At 41.3% G+C, this 20,509-nt stretch overlaps 4 protein-coding genes across 10 annotated transcripts in view; 3 read left to right on the plus strand and 1 right to left on the minus strand.

Moving 5' to 3' along the window:
* ccser2b (coiled-coil serine-rich protein 2b) overlaps nucleotides 1-6,703 on the minus strand; it is a 52,921-nt gene extending 46,218 nt beyond the window's left edge. For all 6 annotated transcript variants that reach the window (XM_056365691.1, XM_056365690.1, XM_056365694.1 and 3 more), the window contains exon 1: nucleotides 6,280-6,703. The gene's annotated coding sequence lies outside the window, so the exon portion shown is untranslated. The remainder of the gene's footprint in view (nucleotides 1-6,279) is intronic.
* Nucleotides 6,704-8,882: 2,179 nt separating this feature from the next.
* Nucleotides 8,883-11,048, plus strand: drd6b (dopamine receptor D6b). The gene has a single exon (XM_056366352.1). It carries the CDS (start codon nucleotides 9,121-9,123, stop codon nucleotides 10,537-10,539), a length of 1,419 nt encoding a protein of 472 aa, XP_056222327.1. The 5' UTR covers nucleotides 8,883-9,120; the 3' UTR covers nucleotides 10,540-11,048.
* A 3,612-nt stretch (nucleotides 11,049-14,660) lies between these two features.
* LOC130162696 (skin secretory protein xP2-like) lies at nucleotides 14,661-16,407 on the plus strand. The gene is made up of 4 exons (XM_056366481.1): nucleotides 14,661-14,751; nucleotides 14,856-14,914; nucleotides 15,260-16,234; nucleotides 16,312-16,407. The coding sequence occupies exons 1-4, from the start codon at nucleotides 14,729-14,731 to the stop codon at nucleotides 16,314-16,316; spliced, it is 1,062 nt and encodes a 353-aa protein (XP_056222456.1). The 5' UTR covers nucleotides 14,661-14,728; the 3' UTR covers nucleotides 16,317-16,407.
* A 770-nt stretch (nucleotides 16,408-17,177) lies between these two features.
* On the plus strand, nucleotides 17,178-18,744 carry LOC130162729 (skin secretory protein xP2-like). 2 transcript variants are annotated; one of them, XM_056366517.1, is made up of 5 exons: nucleotides 17,178-17,265; nucleotides 17,368-17,426; nucleotides 17,729-18,092; nucleotides 18,213-18,571; nucleotides 18,649-18,744. In XM_056366517.1, the coding sequence occupies exons 1-5, from the start codon at nucleotides 17,243-17,245 to the stop codon at nucleotides 18,651-18,653; spliced, it is 810 nt and encodes a 269-aa protein (XP_056222492.1). In that variant the 5' UTR covers nucleotides 17,178-17,242; the 3' UTR covers nucleotides 18,654-18,744. The 2 variants fall into 2 exon arrangements, with proteins under 2 accessions (XP_056222492.1, XP_056222491.1); XM_056366516.1 differs by having other exon boundaries at nucleotides 17,729-18,571.
* Nucleotides 18,745-20,509: the final 1,765 nt, after the last annotated feature.

The following is a 20,509-nucleotide window of genomic DNA, read 5'->3' on the forward strand; positions in this document are numbered from 1 at the left end:
AAGGTTTTGTTTCTCTGTTTGATATTTTATGGATTCTACTTTTTTATTTTTTTGTATTTTATTTAATTTTCTTGATGGATGCCTATAATTGAATTTTCTTCACTGGTCCTAAACCCTTTCTGTGATATCTATTTTGACTGTGATTCATTCTTTTTTATTTTTGAAGGCTTTAAATGAATCATGAAGCAATACAATGAAAAGAAGAATTTAAAAGAAAGAAAATGGAAAAAGAAAATCAGTCCCAGTCTGAGGTGACAGCTTCATGTGTAACAGACCCAAACCCAAAGATCTTCATATTGAGAGGTTGAAAACTTCAACATCTAATCGATTATCAAAATAATTTCTGATAAATTTTCTGTTGATTAACTGAATAATCGTTGTAGCACTACACTTTAATGAAATGTAATATTCTAGGTTATTAATCTTCAGTGAATCTCATGTTGAAGGAGTGAGAAACATAAAATCACATGTTGGTTTAATGTAAATTCATTTTCATGTTGAACACGTGGCGTCAGGAGTCACAGCTGAAAGCAGCGCTCGTTTCCTGGGAGCCCTTTAGTACCACAACACCCCACCCCCATCCCCCCGGGTCTCATAGCAACTTGGCACAGACAACATCCCTGTTGTACAGGGAGCTCTGGACCTCCATTCCCTCTAATGCACCCCCCACCTCCTCCAACCAACACCATCATTAATCTGCCACAAAGCAGCTCTTTCTTTCTGCTGCTCTGCACTAAACTCCCTCCTCTAATCCTCCACTTCATCCACACAGACCAGGAGCCTGGTCCTGGAAATCCAGCAGCTAATAAGCAGCATGTTTGAACAGAGCAGGACTTCACATGAGACCGGGTCGACCTGGAGACCTGGTAACGTGGCCTAAATCCTGAGGAGGCCTAGAATCTCTGAGTGGGGGCATTTACAGCAATGTCACACTGCAGCCCAGTATCAATAAATATGTCTGTAACATTGAGTTTGGAAAACATTGAATAATGAAAGTTGGCAGTAAATGTCGGTCCAGATTCTTTAGTTTTATCTGTCATCCTTCATTAGATATTTCCTGATTCAGAGCATCGTTCATCAAAGCAAAGATACTGACATTTTTCAGTCAGTCAATATCGATTAATTAGGTCAGACAGAATATTAATCAACCACTAACTCCTTCGTTGATTAACATTTGCTGTTTCAACCTTTAAAGATGAGGATTGTTCTTAGTCAACTATCTTTGAGATTTTGGCTGAAAAAACACGCTTCTGGACTGAATTTTACCAATTGTGCAAAAGTCAATTTACAGAATAAATTATAAATTAATAATTAAAAAATATTATAAAGACTATGAGTTAGCCTCATTTTAAATAAGATCAATTAGATTATCAAGCACATCTCCTAAAGCAAAAGTCTGAGTTAAGCCACGTGGAGGGAATATTATAACATTTATCATTTGTTCCCGATGCTGTTTTAATAACACACAACCATCTGTGCCATCTGCTCTGACAGCTTCCAGCAGCTTTGTTACTGTTTAATGAGTTTTAAATTTTTACTGGAACACATTTGGTTCATTTTTATGATAATTACTGCAGCAGTTTGTGTTAGTTTAGTCGGTTTACTGCAGCTTCTTTTACAGTTTGTCTCCGAATTATGAAGGAGAAAGAACTTCCTTTTGGTCTGAAAAACTGAGGAAAATTACCAAAAACCATGTCAGAAAATGACATGTACATTCTTTTTGTATATATACACAACTGGCTGAGCAGGACCAGCAGCTCAGATGATCTGATGAGAGGGAGGAAACACTGCAGACAGTCACCGCCCATTCAGAGACGAGAGGATGCACAGAGAGATGAAAAGATTCACCAAACATTTCCTGCCACAAACATCCATCAGCTGAGAGGCCGAGATAAACTCAGAGGAAGAGGAGGAAGAAAGAGGACGACAGGACAGAGACAGGAGAAAGACAGACAAGATTTGTGACTTTAGATTTTTACTGTTCCTTTTCTTTCTTTGTTTTTTTTTTTTTTTTTTTTTTAGGAAAGTCAAGGAGAGAGAGAGGGGTTAGACATGCATCCCCAGACCCCTCAGATCCTCAGACCTGCTGGTCCTGGCTGTTCTTCAGTCCAGGTTGAGGGGAAAAAGGGATTGGACATTCGCAGTAGCTGTCCCAATAATTTGGAACAGTTACCTCTTTTAATTAAGCGTTTTCCTTACATCAACATTAAAACCCACGTGTGTGTCCCTAAGGTTTTTTTTTATCTTTCACTTTTATCATCCAGTTTTTATTTCAAACTGTTCCCTCTCTGTTTCAGACTGTGGAATAGTTAAGACATCACACTTTAGCCATTTTAGTTTTTCACTGTATATTATTGTTCAGCACTTTGGTTGTTCTAAATGTGCTTTATAAATAAACTTGTGTATCGCTGCTTCCATTTAGTCTCTGTGCAGAGTCAACGTTCAAACATTCCCAACATACTGTGGTGTGTTTCTCTGTTTCTTCTTCTCAACTTGGATTTTGAGCAACGGCAAATAATTGAGATTCCACATTTAGAGCCAACTTTAACAGAGAGGACGAAGATGAGGGAGCTAACAAAGAGAAGGAGAGAAAGGTCAAACAAACAGAAACAGTGAATCAACATTAGATAGAGCTGCAGTGATGTAGAAAAAAAAAAGTCAGTGAGTCATTAAAGCAGAGTTAGAGAGAGAGAGAGAGAGAGAGAGAGAGAGAGAGAGAGAGAGAGAGAGAGAGAGAGAGAGAGAGAGAGATAAAGCTCGTCTTAACAAGATTAATCATTAGCCGGGAAGCTAAACGATGATTGTGCTTTAAACTGAGGTCGTTAAAGTCCAGGCTGAGAGCTTCTCACTAATAAACCGCAGAGACTTGACGAAGCCTGAGGACACAGAGAGGTCTCACCTTCACATCAGCACCGCTCTCACGTTTCCTGCTTCTAAACTGAGTCTGGGAATCGTGTCACAATCTGAAGACTGGTTCATGGTTTGAGTTTAAAATGCAGGAAACAACAGGCCAAGGCTCGATGAAGATGTACAGTATTATCATCATCATCATCATCATCATCATCACACACTGCAGGTTATATATGAGACAGAGGAAAGGTCAGAAAAAAGTCTAAGGTCTTTTAGAAACAGTGTCTTCGTTCAATAAAAACTAGAATCACCTCCTGGTGGTTGTGTGCCTCCTCCACTCAGACCGGTTTCATGTTACAACCCTGTTTATCCAGAGTCACAAATATATATATGTAAAGCATTTGTGTGAAATTCTGTCATAATTTCTGTGTGAAGTCATACTGACCTTGACCTTTGACCTTATACCACCTAAATCTAATCAGTGCATCCTTGAGTTCAAGTGAACGTTTGTGCCAAATTTGAAGAAGTTCCATCAAGGTGTTACTGAGATATTGTGTCCACGGGAAGGGAACAGACAGACGTTCGGACAACTGAACACCTGAAAACAATATGGCTGCCATCGGCTTGGAGGAATAAAAAGTCAAATCAGTTTTCATCTCGTGTCCTCACCGACTCTATGACCTTCCTACTGATGCTGTTGCTGGGCCTGATGTGGCCCTTATATTCCCTGAGCAGAACTGGTAGAACAGCTGTAGTCATCTGCGTTTAAACCCTGATGGTGGTTGGAGGAGGGCGTGTTAAAAAAAAAAAAAAAGAGCCTGGAGAAATGTGGGATTTGTCCGAAACAGAAGAAGTGAAGTGAATCCTTCCTCCTCCTCTGCCTGCAGGGATAGAGCTTCACTTTGTGCATCAATTATTCACCAAAGAGTTTCTGCTCTTTGAGAACAGTCTGGAAAATATAAATTTTTGATCAGTCAAACTCAGCGTCTGTGCTTCCCTCTGCATCGTCATCATATGTTTCAAGGAAAGGGACAGTCCCATTCAAAGATCTAGGAGCATGAGGGCTCGGTACAGTCTATATGCTGGAGACAAAGGCCTCCATCACAGTCTGGATTTGGATCCATGTCCCCACAAAACCAGTGAAACCACAGTAAGTGTGTTCTTCAGTTTTACTGGATTCCACACACACACACACACACACACACACACACACACACACAGGTCACGGTGTCAGCAGGGTCTCTCTGGACTGACACCAGATGGGCAGCAGCTTCTGTTCCACTGTCAGTGAACAGTTGGTTCCACCTGATATAGAGGACAGAGACAGAGACAGAGAACCAGTGGAACCACAGAACTGAGGAGTGGAGAACCAGACAACTAGAAAAACAACTGAGCCAACAACCACAGGATAGAACCTGTAGAATATAACAACCAGGGGAGAGAACTAGAGAACAAAACAACTGGAGAAGCAACAGAACCAACAACCAGAGGACAGAACCTGTAGAACCAAACAACTGGAGAACAGAACCTTGAGAACCAAACAACTAGAGAACCAAGAACCAGCAGAACCAACAACTAGAGAAAAGAGCCTGGGGAACAAACAACTAGAGAACAGAACCTAGAGAATAAAACAGAACTTGCAAAAGATCTAGAGCAGAGAACCTGCAGAACCAAACAAGAGCCTGCAAAATTAGACATCCTGAAAACAGAACCTGCAGAACAAAACAACCAGGAGAGAAAACCTGAAGAACAAAACAACTACAGGACAGACCCTGTAGAACAACATAACCAGGAGAGAGAACCTGAAGTCTGTCTGAGGAACCAAATGAAAACCGAACTGCTGAACACAAGCAGTGGAGCCAAAGATTACCTACAGAACCAAATGACAATGAGTGAAAAAAAATTAAAAGGTAAGAAAAAAACAAAAGAACAAAACCCAGATGGATCTAAAGTTTGGAACAAAGTGGTGCAGAGATAAAAAGCATCCAACACCAACACAGACAACCAGGTTCTATGCTTGGCTGACGTTCTCCATCACACACAGCTGGCGGCGATCCTTTAGAAAGAACCCGGTGGAACTGAAGAAGTGAAGCACATGGAGCTGAAGAATGGAAACAATGGGGCTAAAGATGTGAGGAATGTGGATGGTCCCATGAGGAATGAAAACAGTCATTAGCCTCAGGACGGTTCCTCACAATGTCTCTAGATCATCAGGTCTGTGAGAACTTTAACACAACTCTGACGACTTCTATTAAAACATAACCACAGTAGAACCAGACTAGAAGACAGTAAACACACAACTATACAACTGACTAGAAATCAATAAGTTTTAATCAAGTTTTATTTCTTCTCTTATTTCTGGAACTTTTTAACTTAAATGGTTAATGAAAACAATCATTAGCTGCAGCTATAATAGTTATGTATGTATTTACATCTATAACATGCACAGAATCTACAAACACCCAGTCTCTATAAATATTGATTAGAACATGACTAATTATTTTCATTATTGATTGATCCGCAGATTATGTCCTACATTAATCCATTAATCAATTTGTCTATAAAGTTTTAGAAAACAGTGATAAATGTCTGATATAAAGGTGGAATCTTCTCATTATTATGTTTAGTTGATTGTCATAAATGACACAGAAAAGCATCAAATCATCATATTAGAAAAGTTGAAACCAGTTTGGACATTTTTGCTTTAAAAATTACTTATCAAAATAGTTGCTGATTAATTTCTTGTGATCAGTTAAGGGATTGTGTTTTTATACATCTGCTCCCTCTTACTGTCCTTCTCTATATTGAATTATATTATTTTATATTATTATTCCCTCTGTAACTTCAACTTATTTCTGTCATTGCTTTTGATTTATTTGTCAAAGCACTTTGTAAAACTATTTATAAATAAAGTTATTGTTATTAACCGATCTGATTTCCGCTGAAACATAACAACAATAATAACAAACTAATAATTATACCACCATTAATATTCATAAAAGGGTCATGACAAATTAGAAACAGTGATTTCAACTGGTGATCATTTCTATGGATCTATTATGTGGTTTGTGTTGTACTTACATATATTTTCAAATATTCTAGATATGTATAGAATATTATATTTTTTTTTAAAAAGACAACATATATTAATACAAAGTCACTATCACTGAACATGCACCACAAACGTACTGGTAACTATGGTTAACTGTCATTCAGAACCTCGTAGAGAAAACCGTCAATTTTCATTCAGTTAGCTAGCAGTGAGTAGGTGTATGTCCCCTTTGTGACGTGTTATATAAGTGGAGGTTAATGTGTGTTATGTTACTTGTGTGTGTCACTATAGATGAACATGTGTGTGTTAAAGTGACGTTAAACGCAGATATTTTCTCAGTTTGTTGTTTTTTTCTACACGAACAGACTCAGACTCACCTGCCGGGTAGACGGAGCATCAGACGTCAAAATGCGGAAATGTCGAAGTTGAGGTGGTTGAATGAAAGCAGCTGGACGTCAGTGAGGATGTGTTCAGGTTAAATCCGACAGGAGAGATTCTGATGAAAGACAACATACAGCGACTGTCCCGATAAACGACGTTAAAATCCACCGGGAGCCGATAGAAGGACACAGCGGCAACCTCTCTGCGGCGCTCTGCTCCTGCTCTCCGGCCTGTACGAGCCAAACACTTCCCCACACTACGGGGTCTCCCACAGATAATTCAACACCCGTGCGGGTTTACCTTTATTTTTGTTAGTGTCCTGTTAGCAGTAAAAAAAAACAGCCAAAATAAAAGCCGTTTGTCCGCCTGAGAGCCGTCTGTGCTGCACATGAAGACGAGACTGACTGACTACTGCTGCTGCTGCTGCTGAATCATCCACGCACACACACACACACACACACACACACACACACACACACACACACACACACACACACACACACACACACACACACACACACACAGCTGACACTGACGTCACCCCTCACTGTAAACATAACCCTTTCATGACCAGACTCATGAATCTAATGTAAAAATTTTACTGAACAAAAAAGCTACATAAAGCAATACGACACTAAATGAATGAATAGATAAATACAAATAATAATAAATAATATATACATGTAAACATACTTGTAAGATAGGAGATAAGATAAATAAAAAAGGCAGCTAAAAAACATATGTAATAGAGCTTATAACAATAATAATAACTAAAGCAAAGTTAAACAGACAGTGTAGATTTGATAAGTTAAACAAAAAGTTTAAAAAAAAATAAAAATGAAAGAAAGTGGTGGAGGAAGTCCTGAGGCCCATTAGCTTTTCCTTAACAAATAAAAACAATATGTTTTATATGTGTATTTTTATTCTTTTCATTCATAGATTCTTTCCTTTTTTTTTATATTTTCCTGGCAGAAATGTGCTTCCATAAAAATAAAAATGAAAACCACATGTGGCCTAACTCCGTGTGAATTTAGCAATGTAGTTTTTATAGGGGATTAATCAGGTTAAAGAGCAGGTTTACGTCCCTCTATAGTGAGAAAAAACACACAGAAAAATATACTTTTACCACAAACTTTTATAGGAATAATACCAATGTCCAACTTTTACACTGTGTGTGTGCCATATTTCATTAACCGTTCCATCATGTAGAAATTATTATTGAGTAGGGACAAGATTTTGTCAAGTTACAACATGTAAAAAATTCTAAGGATTTAGATGTGGACATGTGGAAATGTAAAACTGTCCCATAACAGAAATCAGTATTTGTGTGTTGTGCTGCTGATGGTGTGTTGTGAGCCTTTGTCCACTAGAGGGCAGAGTTTACCTTCCTTCACTGTCACTGCTGCTCTGAAGACTCCTCCTCATCCTGCGTGTTGTTGTTGTGCTGGAGTTCTGGTGACAAACACATCAACAAACTGTTATAGGAACATTTACATCTGTGAATATAAAGTCTATAAATCAATACAGGCGCAAAATTGGGTCATCTTGGTTCATCAATCAAACCCAGTGTTTGTGTTGTTTTTTTAATATGACTTGTGTTATTTACCCAAACTAAAACACAGTGGCTGTGAAGTGTCATGTTTCAACTTACATGTTTCTGATTGTTAGTAATGTGCGTGTCCTTTGTAATGTTGAATGTCATAAAGGACTAACAATAAATTTGTGACCGTTTCAAAGTAAAACTTGTGTCATCATGGCAATTGTGTCCAAACTTTTGACTGGTAATGTAAATAAAAATTATACATAAAACCTATTAGAATTTGGACTAATTTCATATATTGACATATATGTCCAGCCCATACAAATATGTGATATATGCTTATATTGTAGACATATGTTACATAAATATATATATATATATATTCATCTAATAGGAGACTTCATTAAACTTCATTACTGTCAGGTGAAAAGTTCATATCTATAAATGCATTTCTGGACAATTACATTCTCCACTGAGTGACTTTCATAAAACTGTCTCAAACACCTTAAACTAATAAAATATCAACTAAAAGTTTTTCTTCCAAAACGGATATTGTGGAGGATTTTTCACTCTGACAGACAGAAACTTCTCATTAGCCCAGATCCATCCATTCCTCTTAGTTTTGGGCTTTTGCATACAAATGTTTTTTTCTTTTTTTTTAAAATGTAAATTCTGTTTTTTGCTTTTCTCTCCTGCAGTTTCCTGTTCCTGTAGATAGATAGATAGATAGATAGATAGATAGATAGATAGATAGATAGATAGATAGATAGATAGATAGATAGATAGATAGATACTTTATTTTAATATTTATTTGCTGCATTATTCAGACTGAATCATCAGTCTCATTAATTATTTGAAGATTTGAGTTTACAGAGGAAAGTTTTCTCTTATTCTGTTTGGTTTTATCTTTTAAGATGTTTTGATGTCTTTATCCTCCAAGTCTTCTGCTTGTAAATCTCTAAAGATTAAGATCAATGAACAAACTGATCAGGAGACAATGAAATCAATATGCTGTAATGGAATATGTTAAAGGCTGAGAGCAGGTAAATATACTTTAGGCTGTTTAGGCGCTGAGGGTCGCCATCTGCTGCTTCAGTCAGTCTGACGGCGGCGGAGGAACCGGATGAAGTGAGCGCGTCTCGTGCAGGATCACCTCCCTGTGAGACTCCCGGGACCACAGGTGGATTTCCTCCTATTGCCTCCGTGTTGGGAACAGGAGCAGAGAGTGTGGTGGTGAGACGCTGCAGGTGATGGTGGAGAGAGGAACATGGCACCGAGGGAGTGACTCTGGCCATCCATGGAGAGCGTTTACAACGAGACCCAAAATCTCCACCAGGACCATCGGGACCGGCTCCAGGTGGTCACAGCGGGAGCGGACAGCCCCGGGCCTGGTGGAGGTGTCAGCCTTCGCGCGCTGACGGGCTGCGTCCTGTGCGTCCTGATCGTCTCCACCCTGCTGGGTAATACTCTGGTGTGCGCCGCGGTCATCAAGTTCCGCCACCTGCGCTCCAAAGTCACCAACTCCTTCGTCATCTCTCTGGCGGTGTCCGACCTGTTCGTGGCCGTGCTGGTGATGCCATGGAGAGCGGTGTCCGAGGTCGCCGGCATCTGGCTCTTCGGCCGCTTCTGTGACACCTGGGTCGCCTTCGACATCATGTGTTCCACCGCGTCCATCCTCAACCTGTGCATCATTAGCATGGACCGCTACTGGGCCATCTCCAGCCCGTTCAAGTACGAGCGCAAGATGACGCGCAGGTTCGCCTTCCTGATGATCGGCGTCGCTTGGACTCTCTCCATCCTCATCTCCTTCATCCCAGTGCAGCTCAACTGGCACCGCGCGGACGCGGACAACCTGACGGCGGACAACCCGGACGACTGCAACGCCAGCCTGAACCGGACTTACGCCATCTCCTCGTCCCTCATAAGCTTCTACATCCCCGTGGTGATCATGGTCGGGACGTATACGCGCATTTTCCGCATCGCGCAAACCCAGATCAGACGGATCTCGTCTCTGGAGAGGGCGGCGGGGTCCCGTGCGCAAAACCACCGCCACCGCTCGTCAACGCACGACGAAAGTTCGCTCAAAACATCTTTTAAGAGAGAAACGAAAGTTTTAAAAACTCTGTCCATCATCATGGGGGTGTTCGTGTTCTGCTGGCTGCCGTTCTTCGTCCTGAACTGTGTGGTTCCTTTCTGTCACCTGGACAAAGTCGGAGAGCCGTGCGTCAGCGACACCACCTTCAGCATCTTCGTGTGGTTCGGCTGGGCGAACTCCTCCCTGAACCCGGTCATCTACGCCTTCAACGCCGACTTCAGGAAGGCATTCTCCACCATCCTGGGCTGCAACAAATACTGCTCCAGCTCCACGGTGGAGACGGTGGACTTCAGCAACGAGCTGGTGTCCTATCACCACGACACCACCATGCAGAAGGAGGCCTGCGCCATGCTGGGGCCGGGGGCGCAGAGGCTCGCCACCTGCATGCCGCCACCGCCGCCGCCGCCGCCGCCGCCGCCCCACACAGGAGGAAGAGACCTGGAGCAGAACTTCGACAAAGTTTCTGTGATTTCAGACGAATCCCGGAACCACAGGAACCCGCTGCTTCCCGCCATCCTGCAGTATGAGTGCGAGGCAGAGATCTCTTTAGACATGATGCCCTTCAACTCGTCCGGACCCACAGACTGTTACGTGATCCCGGGTCAAATCCAGGACCTGTGAGCTCACTGGACCCCTGGAACAATAAATACTAATTTTACTGCATGAGGCAGGGGCCCTGTTGAGTTTTGAACCTCTCTCCATATCATGCACTAGTGCACAGGGGTGTGAGTGGGTGACCTCTGACCTCTTGTTGATGACGCTATTAAACACATGATGCCAAAATGACCTAAAACCAGTTGTTCCCAACTGTTGTGAGGATGACATTTGGAGTTTTTATTGTTTCATTTAAAGAATTTCCAGAGAAATGATTTGAGGTAACAAATGTTCTTTTCCCTCTCACCGTCTTCTGACCCTTCAGACTCATGTCGCGGCCTCTCTCGGGGTCTGGACCTGCAGGTTGGGAACCACTCTTCTAACTTTTATCCTTTTGGAGAGTATTTTTCACAAGGAGCAGATTGTAAATGTCAGCAGAGATAAAAGGACAAATTATGAGCTGCAGATGATTAATACTTTCTCACAGCAGAACTGTATATTGTTTTGTTTTCCTGTGATCCATATTAAAACTTCTCTGTTACATCTCCGTACAGTGTTTTACCCTCCGCTCCATCTGCCTTGTTTGAAGTTCAACCTCAGGAAGTTTAAAGTGTGAGAACATCTGAACTTTCTGCTCATCATCATCCAGATCTGTTACACATCAAATATTATATTTCTGCTGAAAACTAAAATACGTGACATTGGATTTCAGCTTTTTAATAGGTGACGTAGCCTAATACACATCAAATGAAAACAAATAAATAAATAAGTCAACATTAACCAACCTGTGATCGATCTTTAAAAGACATGTTTATTGATCTGATTGACAAGCTTTAACAGATCAATACAGTGATGTGACATTTTCCTGTTGGACAGGACAGCTGCTGTAGAGTTATAGGAGTGCCAAAAAGAAAGAAAGTATATATCTATCTCCCCCTATTGCTTAGGCAGCAAAAGGGGGAAAGCATTAATTTTTTTCCTTTAAATATTTCTCTTCATATTTCATCATTTTTAAATTGACTTGTTTATTCCTGTTTATATTTCCACATTTATTTTCTTATTCTTTTACAGATTTATTCTTTTTTTTCATGGTACTCCTATGACTCCATAAACTGCTGGGTACAACTAAAAGTCAACAATTAATTTAATTTATAATCACAATAAACAAAAATAAGATTTTTGTCTGATATATTATAAAATGCTGGAGACAGTAAATTGCACAGAACATCAGTTTCATTATTTTAGTTCTTAATTTTGCATCTACTTCCAATAAAGTCACCATCAGACAAAACTGAGACAACTGCCCCTCCTCAAACCCCTGTTTTTGTTTGTTTGCTTGTGTGTTTCTCTGTAATTGTTTACATTTTGGCACAATTAAAAGTAGCCGAATTAGCTATTAGGAGCTCCGGTCTGCGGTGCACCCCTGGGTGTACAGACAACTGTCATCGTATCACTGTGATACTGCAGAAAATTTAAAAACATGAAGATTCTGAAGGGAGTTCTGCAGTGATAAGGAGCATCTTTTTGACATATGTCAATCTTGCCAAAATATTCTTACTAGTATATGGATATTAGTTTTAACCATATTTCCCAAGTCTAGGTGTTAATTTACAAGTTAAACATTAGAATTTAACCCCTGACTTGTGCTTTATACGCACAGATTCTAGCTGATCGTCAGCAGCAGTGACATTTTGAACCACAGTTGTTTGATGTGAGTGTTCAGGTTCACTCAGTCATTGTCCCGCAGCTCTCACTGAACCTGCCTTTGATATGTTAAAGACAGCCAATAGGACAAGGAAGGATAATTAATAACAATTACATCATTAGTTTCAGTGTTTAATTGGCCCTTCAGGTAATTGCGGGCTGCTTCCATCTGAGTGCTCGTCCAGCTCCGGTGGAGTCTGTGGAGGCTCAGATGAGACGCGCTGGTTGGAGTGTTTGAGTCCATTGAGACTGGATCGTGTTGTAAAGGTCTGACAGTGACTGTGGTGAGTGTCTCAGTGTGGTCCAGCTGAAGGTTGCTGGATTATCTCAGGCAGCCTTCCTCGGGCTCCTCGCCAGGGTTCTTCACACGGGTTTCATCTGCTGGTTCTCGGCCAGTGCCGCTCAACAAATGCCAAACTGAAGCGCCAATTGCATCTCTGGCTGTTGCTAGGAAACCGTAGAGGACCGGTGACCATGTTGGAGGTCCGCAAATCGTGAGAACAATAGCAAACATTCATGGCTCTGTGGATGCTAATGTTGGTCTGTCAGCAAACAACTTTGGTCCAGACTGAAATATCTAAACAACCACTGGATGGGTTGTTATGAAAGTTGGTGCACACATTCATGTTCCACAGAGGATGAAGTTTGATGGAGGCGGAGACGGAGTCGGTATCCATCCACATGTTTGTCTGCAAATTTTCAAAACTTCTTGCCCAACATCTACCTGGATCCTCGGCCCGAGAAACCGGGCCTTAATGAGCCAGAAGAAAAACAATATGTGGTGCAAGTATTTGCCAGAAATTTTTTTTTACCAAACATAAGTTGAATGGTTTTATGTTTGAGACTCAGTGTGGTGAGATTTATGTTGAGGACGACTTGAACATCACAGAGAAGATAACAGCAGTGTTTATTCTCCAGTGTCTCAGTCTGTCATTTAAAAGCCGATGTTGTATGAGACTGAGCTGAAGTGACTTCAGAGAGCGAATGAAAGAGGCTGCAGCACAATCCCAGCCTTCTTCTTCCCGGAGATGAAAGTGGAGTGTGTGTTAGAAACAGCTCTCGTGTTTGTTGTCTGTTTTGCTCCCTGACCTTTGACCTCGCAGCAGCAGCAGCGATGCTACAAGTGGAACAAAAGCTTCAAACACCGAGGCGGCGGTGTGACTGTCAGCAGGAGATTTACTGGTGTGTGTGATTTAATGCAGATTTTATGGGATGCACAGTGTGTGTCTTCACAAGTGTTCATCCTGATGAGTTCCACAGGAGGGCAACAGTAGGAGTCATGTGACTGTCAGAGGCAGCGCTAGAGATTTTCCCTCTTTGAGATGACCTGTGGGCTAAATTATTTAGTGTTGGGCTACAGGATTTTATAATACAAATAAATGTGCCATTTGAAAGTGTCATATACCTACTGCACATTCTCCTGATAGTTCAGAAGCTGGTTTCACAAAGACATATATAACAGTCAGACTTCAGATAGACTGAGTCTGAATTCATCCGTTGTAGAATGCAGTTTAGTTCTTGACTATCTTCAACCAGACTGTGGTACAATGAATTCTGGGTAAATTAAAACCTGAGGAACCACAGCTCCACTTACCCCAACAGAAAATGTTTGTCTTTTAGAAGAATTCAAGTTACAAGGATGTTTTTCTTTGGAAATTCAGCGAAGAGTGAAACAATGAAAATGAAAAATCACAACACAAACAAACTCATACACATCTATAACATGACAAAGCCAAGCTACACTCTGAATCTGCAAGGAAGCACAAGGCTAAAATGTGGGGATCCAGTGTGTTGTTCACCTGTATTGTATAAGTTTATCATTTGTTTTTATGTAACATTTTAATTTGTAATTTTAATTTTAATTTGAAAAGTAAGTAAAACTGTCAGGGAAATGTGATGGAATAAAAAGTACAATATTTTAAAATATCTTTTAAAACTAAAGAAGGCTTTCTGACTCTCTCCTGTTGCTTATCTATTTTATTTATATATACATATATTGTCTGAATTTCATTCCTTGCTTTTCTCTTTTATTCTGAAGTTCTTTGTGCAGCCAAGAACGTTGCAATGTTCAACACACAACATTTTACAGTTAAGTACTTATTGCTCCACAAAATGTATCTGAGGGACAGAAATACAAAAATAAAGTTCATCACAGATGTTGTAGAAAAAAACAAGATAAAATAAAAGCGAGTTTAAAGACAAATGAGAATCCAGTGAATCAGATAAAAGATAAAAAGTTAAACAATAAAAAGCCAGAATAAAACATGATGATCTTGATGCAACCTCTCTCTCTCTGTCGCTCTCTGTCTCTCTCTCTCTCTCTCTCTTTGATTGGGGCCTGATTGGGCTCCAGGTGTTGTTAATGAGTGTAATTAGAGCAGAGACCATGAGGCGCTCCAGTATAAAACCAGAGCGGCTCCACTCAGCTGACAGACCAGACCTTCAATCTTCCCCCTTCACCAGGCTGCTGAGGACAAACTGCTGAAGTGCAACTGTGGTGTTACAGTCAAACATGATGCTGGGCCTCACTTTAAGGTAAGTAGAATATATATTCTTTTATAAACTTTTCCTAACAATCATTGAAGTTCCAGCTCAATCTAACATTTAGGATCAGCAGTAACATTATCTCACTGTTTCAGGGTTTCTTGGATCTGTCTGCTGTTGTGCATTGCTGCTGGTTTTCCTGCAACAAAAGGAGGTAACTTCAATTCATTTTATACCCTTTTTTTTTTTTTTTTTTTTTTTTTTAAGCTTTAAGGACCTCAACGCAAATGCACAAGAACAAATGTAACTAAGTTTCATGGTCATGTTTTAAAAATGTAACTAGCTAACACGCAGCACATTTTACTCTTGAGTTTTCAGGTTTCATGAGTGAAAGCTTCCATAGTTCCTGATCCTCAATGTTAAACTGCTACAAACTTAATGGAGTTCTGACTTTAGAAAATCAAAATTCTGTTAAACCATTAATTGCTACTCCTTTTTAGTGTTTTATGACTACGAGTTTGCTCCCAAGCCAAAGCTTATTCCTGACTGTCTTGTCCAGACTACAAATATCCCTACACAGCTATCGGGAGCCCCAGTGGCAGTTCTGGATCATCAAACTTTCCTTCTGGAGGTTCATTTCTTCCCCAGATGTCGGCGCCTGAAGCCCCGGCCCAACAGCCTAGCTCTCCAGCCAGATTTGCTGCTCCCAGTGTGGCGTTCGCTCCACTGAGTTATGAGCGAAACACATTCATCAGGCCTTATGATTCCAGTGCTGACGGCTCCTCCAAGGCTCCTGGAGTCCCTTCTCAGGGTGCAGGCTACGCCAGCCCTCCTGTGTTTGCTCCTGTCTCCCCTGTGCAGCCCCAGCCTGGTTCTGGCACTGTTGGTAACCTGGGTAGTTATGCTAAGGCTCCGGCCCTCAGGATCGGTGATGGCCCTATGCCTTATGGAAGCCGTTCCGAAGGTGCCAGCCCTATGGCTTACGGAAGCCGTTCCAAGGGTGCCAGCCCTATGGCTTACGGAAGTCGTTCCAGTGCAAGCTCTCCGACCCTCAGGTTCGGTGACGGCCCTATGCCTTATGGAAGTCGTTCCAGTTCAAGCTCTCCGACCCTCAGGTTCGGTGACGGCCCTATGCCTTATGGAAGCCATTCCAGTTCAAGCTCTCCGGCCCTCAGGTTTGGTGACGGCCCTATGCCTTATGGAAGCCATTCCAGTGCAGGCTCACCTTTGCGGGATGTGCAGCCTGCAGGGGAAGCCTACATCTCATTCCCCTTCCCAGATGCCCAAATGGCATCTCGTCCTTTCCCAGACTGGAGTGTCTTGGAAGCAAATGCTGCAGCACCAGACTCCCAGAGTGAGACATCCCCCCTGCCACCTTCATCCTACATCATCCAGTCCAGTGATGGCTACCAGCAAGCAAATGTATTCCTCTCCCACATGAAATACTCCCCAGAGTACCTTCCACCACCTGAGATCAAGGCTCCAAGCAAGCTTCCACCAATGAGCCGGTCCAAAGGGGTAAAAGCCTACAGAGGTAAAACTAGAACTGAAGTCTGAGCTATTTTAAATGGTTTCATTATGTTAACATTATCCCTTCTCCTTGTCTTGCAGGTTAACTCTTGGGACAGATCCTGAGTCTGGTCAAACCAGTTCCACATGTGGATGATTGTTTTGAAAAGTGTTCAATAAAAACAAACTTACAAATAACTTTCTGGTTGCGCTTTGACTTTGCTCCTGTCATCCTGACTGAAGCTTGTTAACTTCTGCTGCTTGACTTTACACCACATTACTCTGTGCTGTATTGATTTTTATCAATGTTCACAGGGCTAGCCCTTCTGTTACATGTCAGACTTAATTTTAATTTTTTTTTTTTTTTTATAAAACCCTCACTGTTCAGTATCAAGTCTTCAAAACAGGTCTGCAGTATTAGGTCAGTCCTAAATTTGATGGTCTGGGGGGAATCTTAGCAAAATGACTTGAGCCTAAAGTTTGCATGGAATAAAGTACAATATTAAACTAATCTATTTAAACTGTTAAAACTAAAGGCTTTCTGACTTTTTTTAAATGTCTGAATTTTATAATGAAGTTCTTTGTGCAGCCAAGAACATTGCAATGTTCACAACACTTTACAGTTAAATACTTTTTGCTCCCCAAAATTGATCTGAGAACAAAAAGTTCATCACATGTTGTAGAAAACAAGATAAAATAAAAGCAAGTTTAAAGACATGAGAATCCAATGAATAAGTCAGAATAAAACATGATCTTGATTCTCTTGCTCTCGCTTGCTTGCTCGCTCTGTGTGTCTCTCTCTCTCGCTTGCTTGCTCACTCTCTGTGTGTGTGTGTCTCTCTCACACACACAGACGGGCCTGATTGGGCTCCAGGTGTTGTTAATGAGTGTAATTAGAGCAGAGACCATGAGGCGCTCCAGTATAAAACCAGAGCGGCTCCACTCAGCTGACAGATCAGACCTTCAATCTTCCCCCTTCACCAGGCTGCTGAGGACAAACTGCTGAAGTGCAACTGTGGTGTTACAGTCAAACATGATGCTGGGCCTCACTTTAAGGTAAGTAGAATATTTTTTTTTATAAACTTTTCCTAACAATCATTGAAGTTCCAGCTCAATCTAACATTTAGGATCAGCAGTAACATTATCTCACTGTTTCAGGGTTTCTTGGATCTGTCTGCTGTTGAGCATTGCTGCTGGTTTTCCTGCAACAAAAGGAGGTAACTTCAATTAATTTTATACCCTTTTTTCTTTTTTAAGCTTTAAGGACCTCAACGCAAATGCACAAGAACAAATGTAACTAAGTTTCAAGGTCATGTTTTAAAAATGTAACTAGCTAACACAGCACATTTTACTCTTGAGTTTTCAGGTTTCATGAGTGAAAACTTCCTCTGCTTCCATAGTTTCTGATCCTCAATGTTAAACTGCTACAAACTTAATGGAGTTCTGACTGCTCTTTTTAGTGTTTCATGACTACAAGTTTGCTCCCAAGCCAAAGCTTATTCCTGACTGTCTTGTCCAGACTACAAATATCCCTACACAGCTATTGGGAGCCCCAGTGGCAGTTCTGGATCATCAAACTTTCCTTCTGGAGGTTCATTTCTTCCCCAGATGTCGGAGCCTGAAGCCCCGGCCCAACAGCCTAGCTCTCCAGCCAGATTTGTTGCTCCCAGTGTGGCGTTCGCTCCACTGAGTTATGAGCGAAACACATTCATCAGGCCTTATGATTCCAGTGCTGACGGCTCCTCCAAGGCTCCTGGAGTCCCTTCTCAGGGTGCAGGCTACGCCAGCCCTCCTGTGTTTGCTCCTGTCTCCCCTGTGCAGCCCCAGCCTGGTTCTGGCACTGTTGGTAACCTGGGTAGTTATCCTAAGGCTCCGGCCCTCAGGTTCGGTGACGGCCCTATGCCTTATGGAAGCCATTCCAGTGCAAGCTCTCCGACCCTCAGGTTCGGTGACGGCCCTATGCCTTATGGAAGCCATTCCAGTTCAAGCTCTCCGACCCTCAGGTTTGGTGACGGCCCTATGCCTTATGGAAGCCATTCCAGTGCAGGCTCACCTTTGCGGGATGTACAGCCTGCAGGGGAAGCCTACATCTCATTCCCACTCCCGGATGCCCAAATGGCATCTCGTCCTTTCCCAGACTGGAGTGTCTTGGAAGCAAATGCTGCAGCACCAGACTCCCAGAGTGAGACATCCCCTCTGCCACCTTCATCCTACATCATCCAGTCCAGTGATGGCTACCAGCAAGCAAATGTATTCCTCTCCCACATGAAATACTCCCCAGAGTACCTTCCACCACCTGAGATCAAGGCTCCAAGCAAGCTTCCACCAATGAGCCGGTCCAAAGGGGTAAAAGCCTACAGAGGTAAAACTAGAACTGAAGTCTGAGCTATTTTAAATGGTTTCATTATGTTAACATTATCCCTTCTCCTTGTCTTGCAGGTTAACTCTTGGGACAGATCCTGAGTCTGGTCAAACCAGTTCCACATGTGGATGATTGTTTTGAAAAGTGTTCAATAAAAACAAACTTACAAATAACTTTCTGGTTGCGCTTTGACTTTGCTCCTGTCATCCTGACTGAAGCTTGTTAACTTCTGCTGCTTGACTTCACACCACATTACTCTGTGCTGTACTGATTTGATTCTCAATGCTCACAGGGCTAGCCCTTCTGTTACATGTCAGACTTAATTTTTTAAAAACCCTCACTGGTCAGTTTCAAGTCTTTGAAACAGGTCTGCAGTGTTAGGTCAGACCTAATTTTGATGGTCTGGGGGAAAGTCCTTAGCAAAATGACTTGAGCCTAAAGTTTGCAACTGAGCAACATGGCTCAATGTGGAAAGTAATGAGGGCACAGTACCGCACATGAACATGTCTGTGCTGATTCAAAGATGGCAGTTTTTGCATTCTGACTTTTCCTAGTTAAATGTCAAACATGAACCTCGTGTTTGAAAAGACTTGCTTTACCCAAAATTCATGACCAACTGAGTTGTGTAAACTCTCACCAATGTCTTGTGAATCCTTAAGCTCTGAACTTTATATTCACTTTAATTCAGCATTTTTTTGCATCCATTTTTTACTAGATGTCTTTTCTGGCACACTGTAGCACATGTTGACCTGTTCAGTGGAAGAGTGACACCAACATATAAGACACCTGAACTTGTCTCTGCTCTAATTACACTCATTAACACCTGGAGCCCAATCAAAGAGAGAGAGAGAGAGGGTGCACCCAGGTCATGTTTTATTCTGACTTTTTATTGTTTAACTTTTTATCTTTTATCTGTTTCACTGGATTCTCATTTGTCTTTAAACTTGCTTTTATTTTATCTTGTTTTTTTCTACAACATCTGTGATGAACTTTATTTTTGTATTTCTGTCCCTCAGATACATTTTGTGGAGCAAAAAGTACTTAATTGTAAAATGTTGTGTGTTGAACATTGCAACGTTCTTGGCTGCACAAAGAACTTCACAATAAAAGAGAAAAGCAAGGAATGGTATTCAGACAATATATATATATATATAAATAAAATAGATAAGCAACAGGAGAGAGTCAGAAAGCCTTCTTTAGTTTTAAAAGAACAGTTTAAATAGTAGATTAGTTTAAAATATTGTACTTTTTATTCCATCATATCCATTTTTTACTAGATGTCTTTTCTGGCACACTGTAGCACATGTTGACCTGTTCGGTGGAAGAGGGACACCAGCATATAAGACACCTGAACTTTTAAGGAAGCTTACCTCCAGTATCAAGGTGTATTACTGCCACGTTGGCTGGAGTGTGGACACAAATTTAAACTGCAATATCACTGAAAGGGATGGTCAGTTTCCACCTCCCACCTTGACAAGTTTGGATTCCTCGGTCAAATTGCATTGTTGGAAATATAGGCACAATGTGTTAGTGTGGAATAAAGTGCTGGTTCTGCTGCATCCATTTGAATTTTTTTTTTTTAATTTTTTTTCATTAGAAAGATTAACCTGCAAAGAAATGTCAAAGTTTAAAGACTGAGGCAGTAGCTCCATCCAGTTCGCCGCCCTCTGGTCTTAATCAGAGCGTAAAATTAGATTTAATGTGTTAAAACATGTTGCTCAGTCAGAAACACAACTGGAGGAAAGGAGTGAACCAAAGGGATTTGTACTAGGTCAGAGGTCAAGTTCAACATCAGATTTCAGGAGGGTTCAGGTGTTAAGACAAAAAGTAGAGCTAATGAAAAAATGTATCTTACTGCATCGTCTGACTTACACTGCAGCTTTCTGCTCTTTGCTCATGTCTCACTTATGTTTTATTTTTAATTTTTTGCAGTGTGAA

This window comes from Seriola aureovittata, chromosome 21, assembly GCF_021018895.1.
Source record: "Seriola aureovittata isolate HTS-2021-v1 ecotype China chromosome 21, ASM2101889v1, whole genome shotgun sequence".
Classification (NCBI taxonomy): Eukaryota; Metazoa; Chordata; class Actinopteri; order Carangiformes; family Carangidae; genus Seriola; species Seriola aureovittata.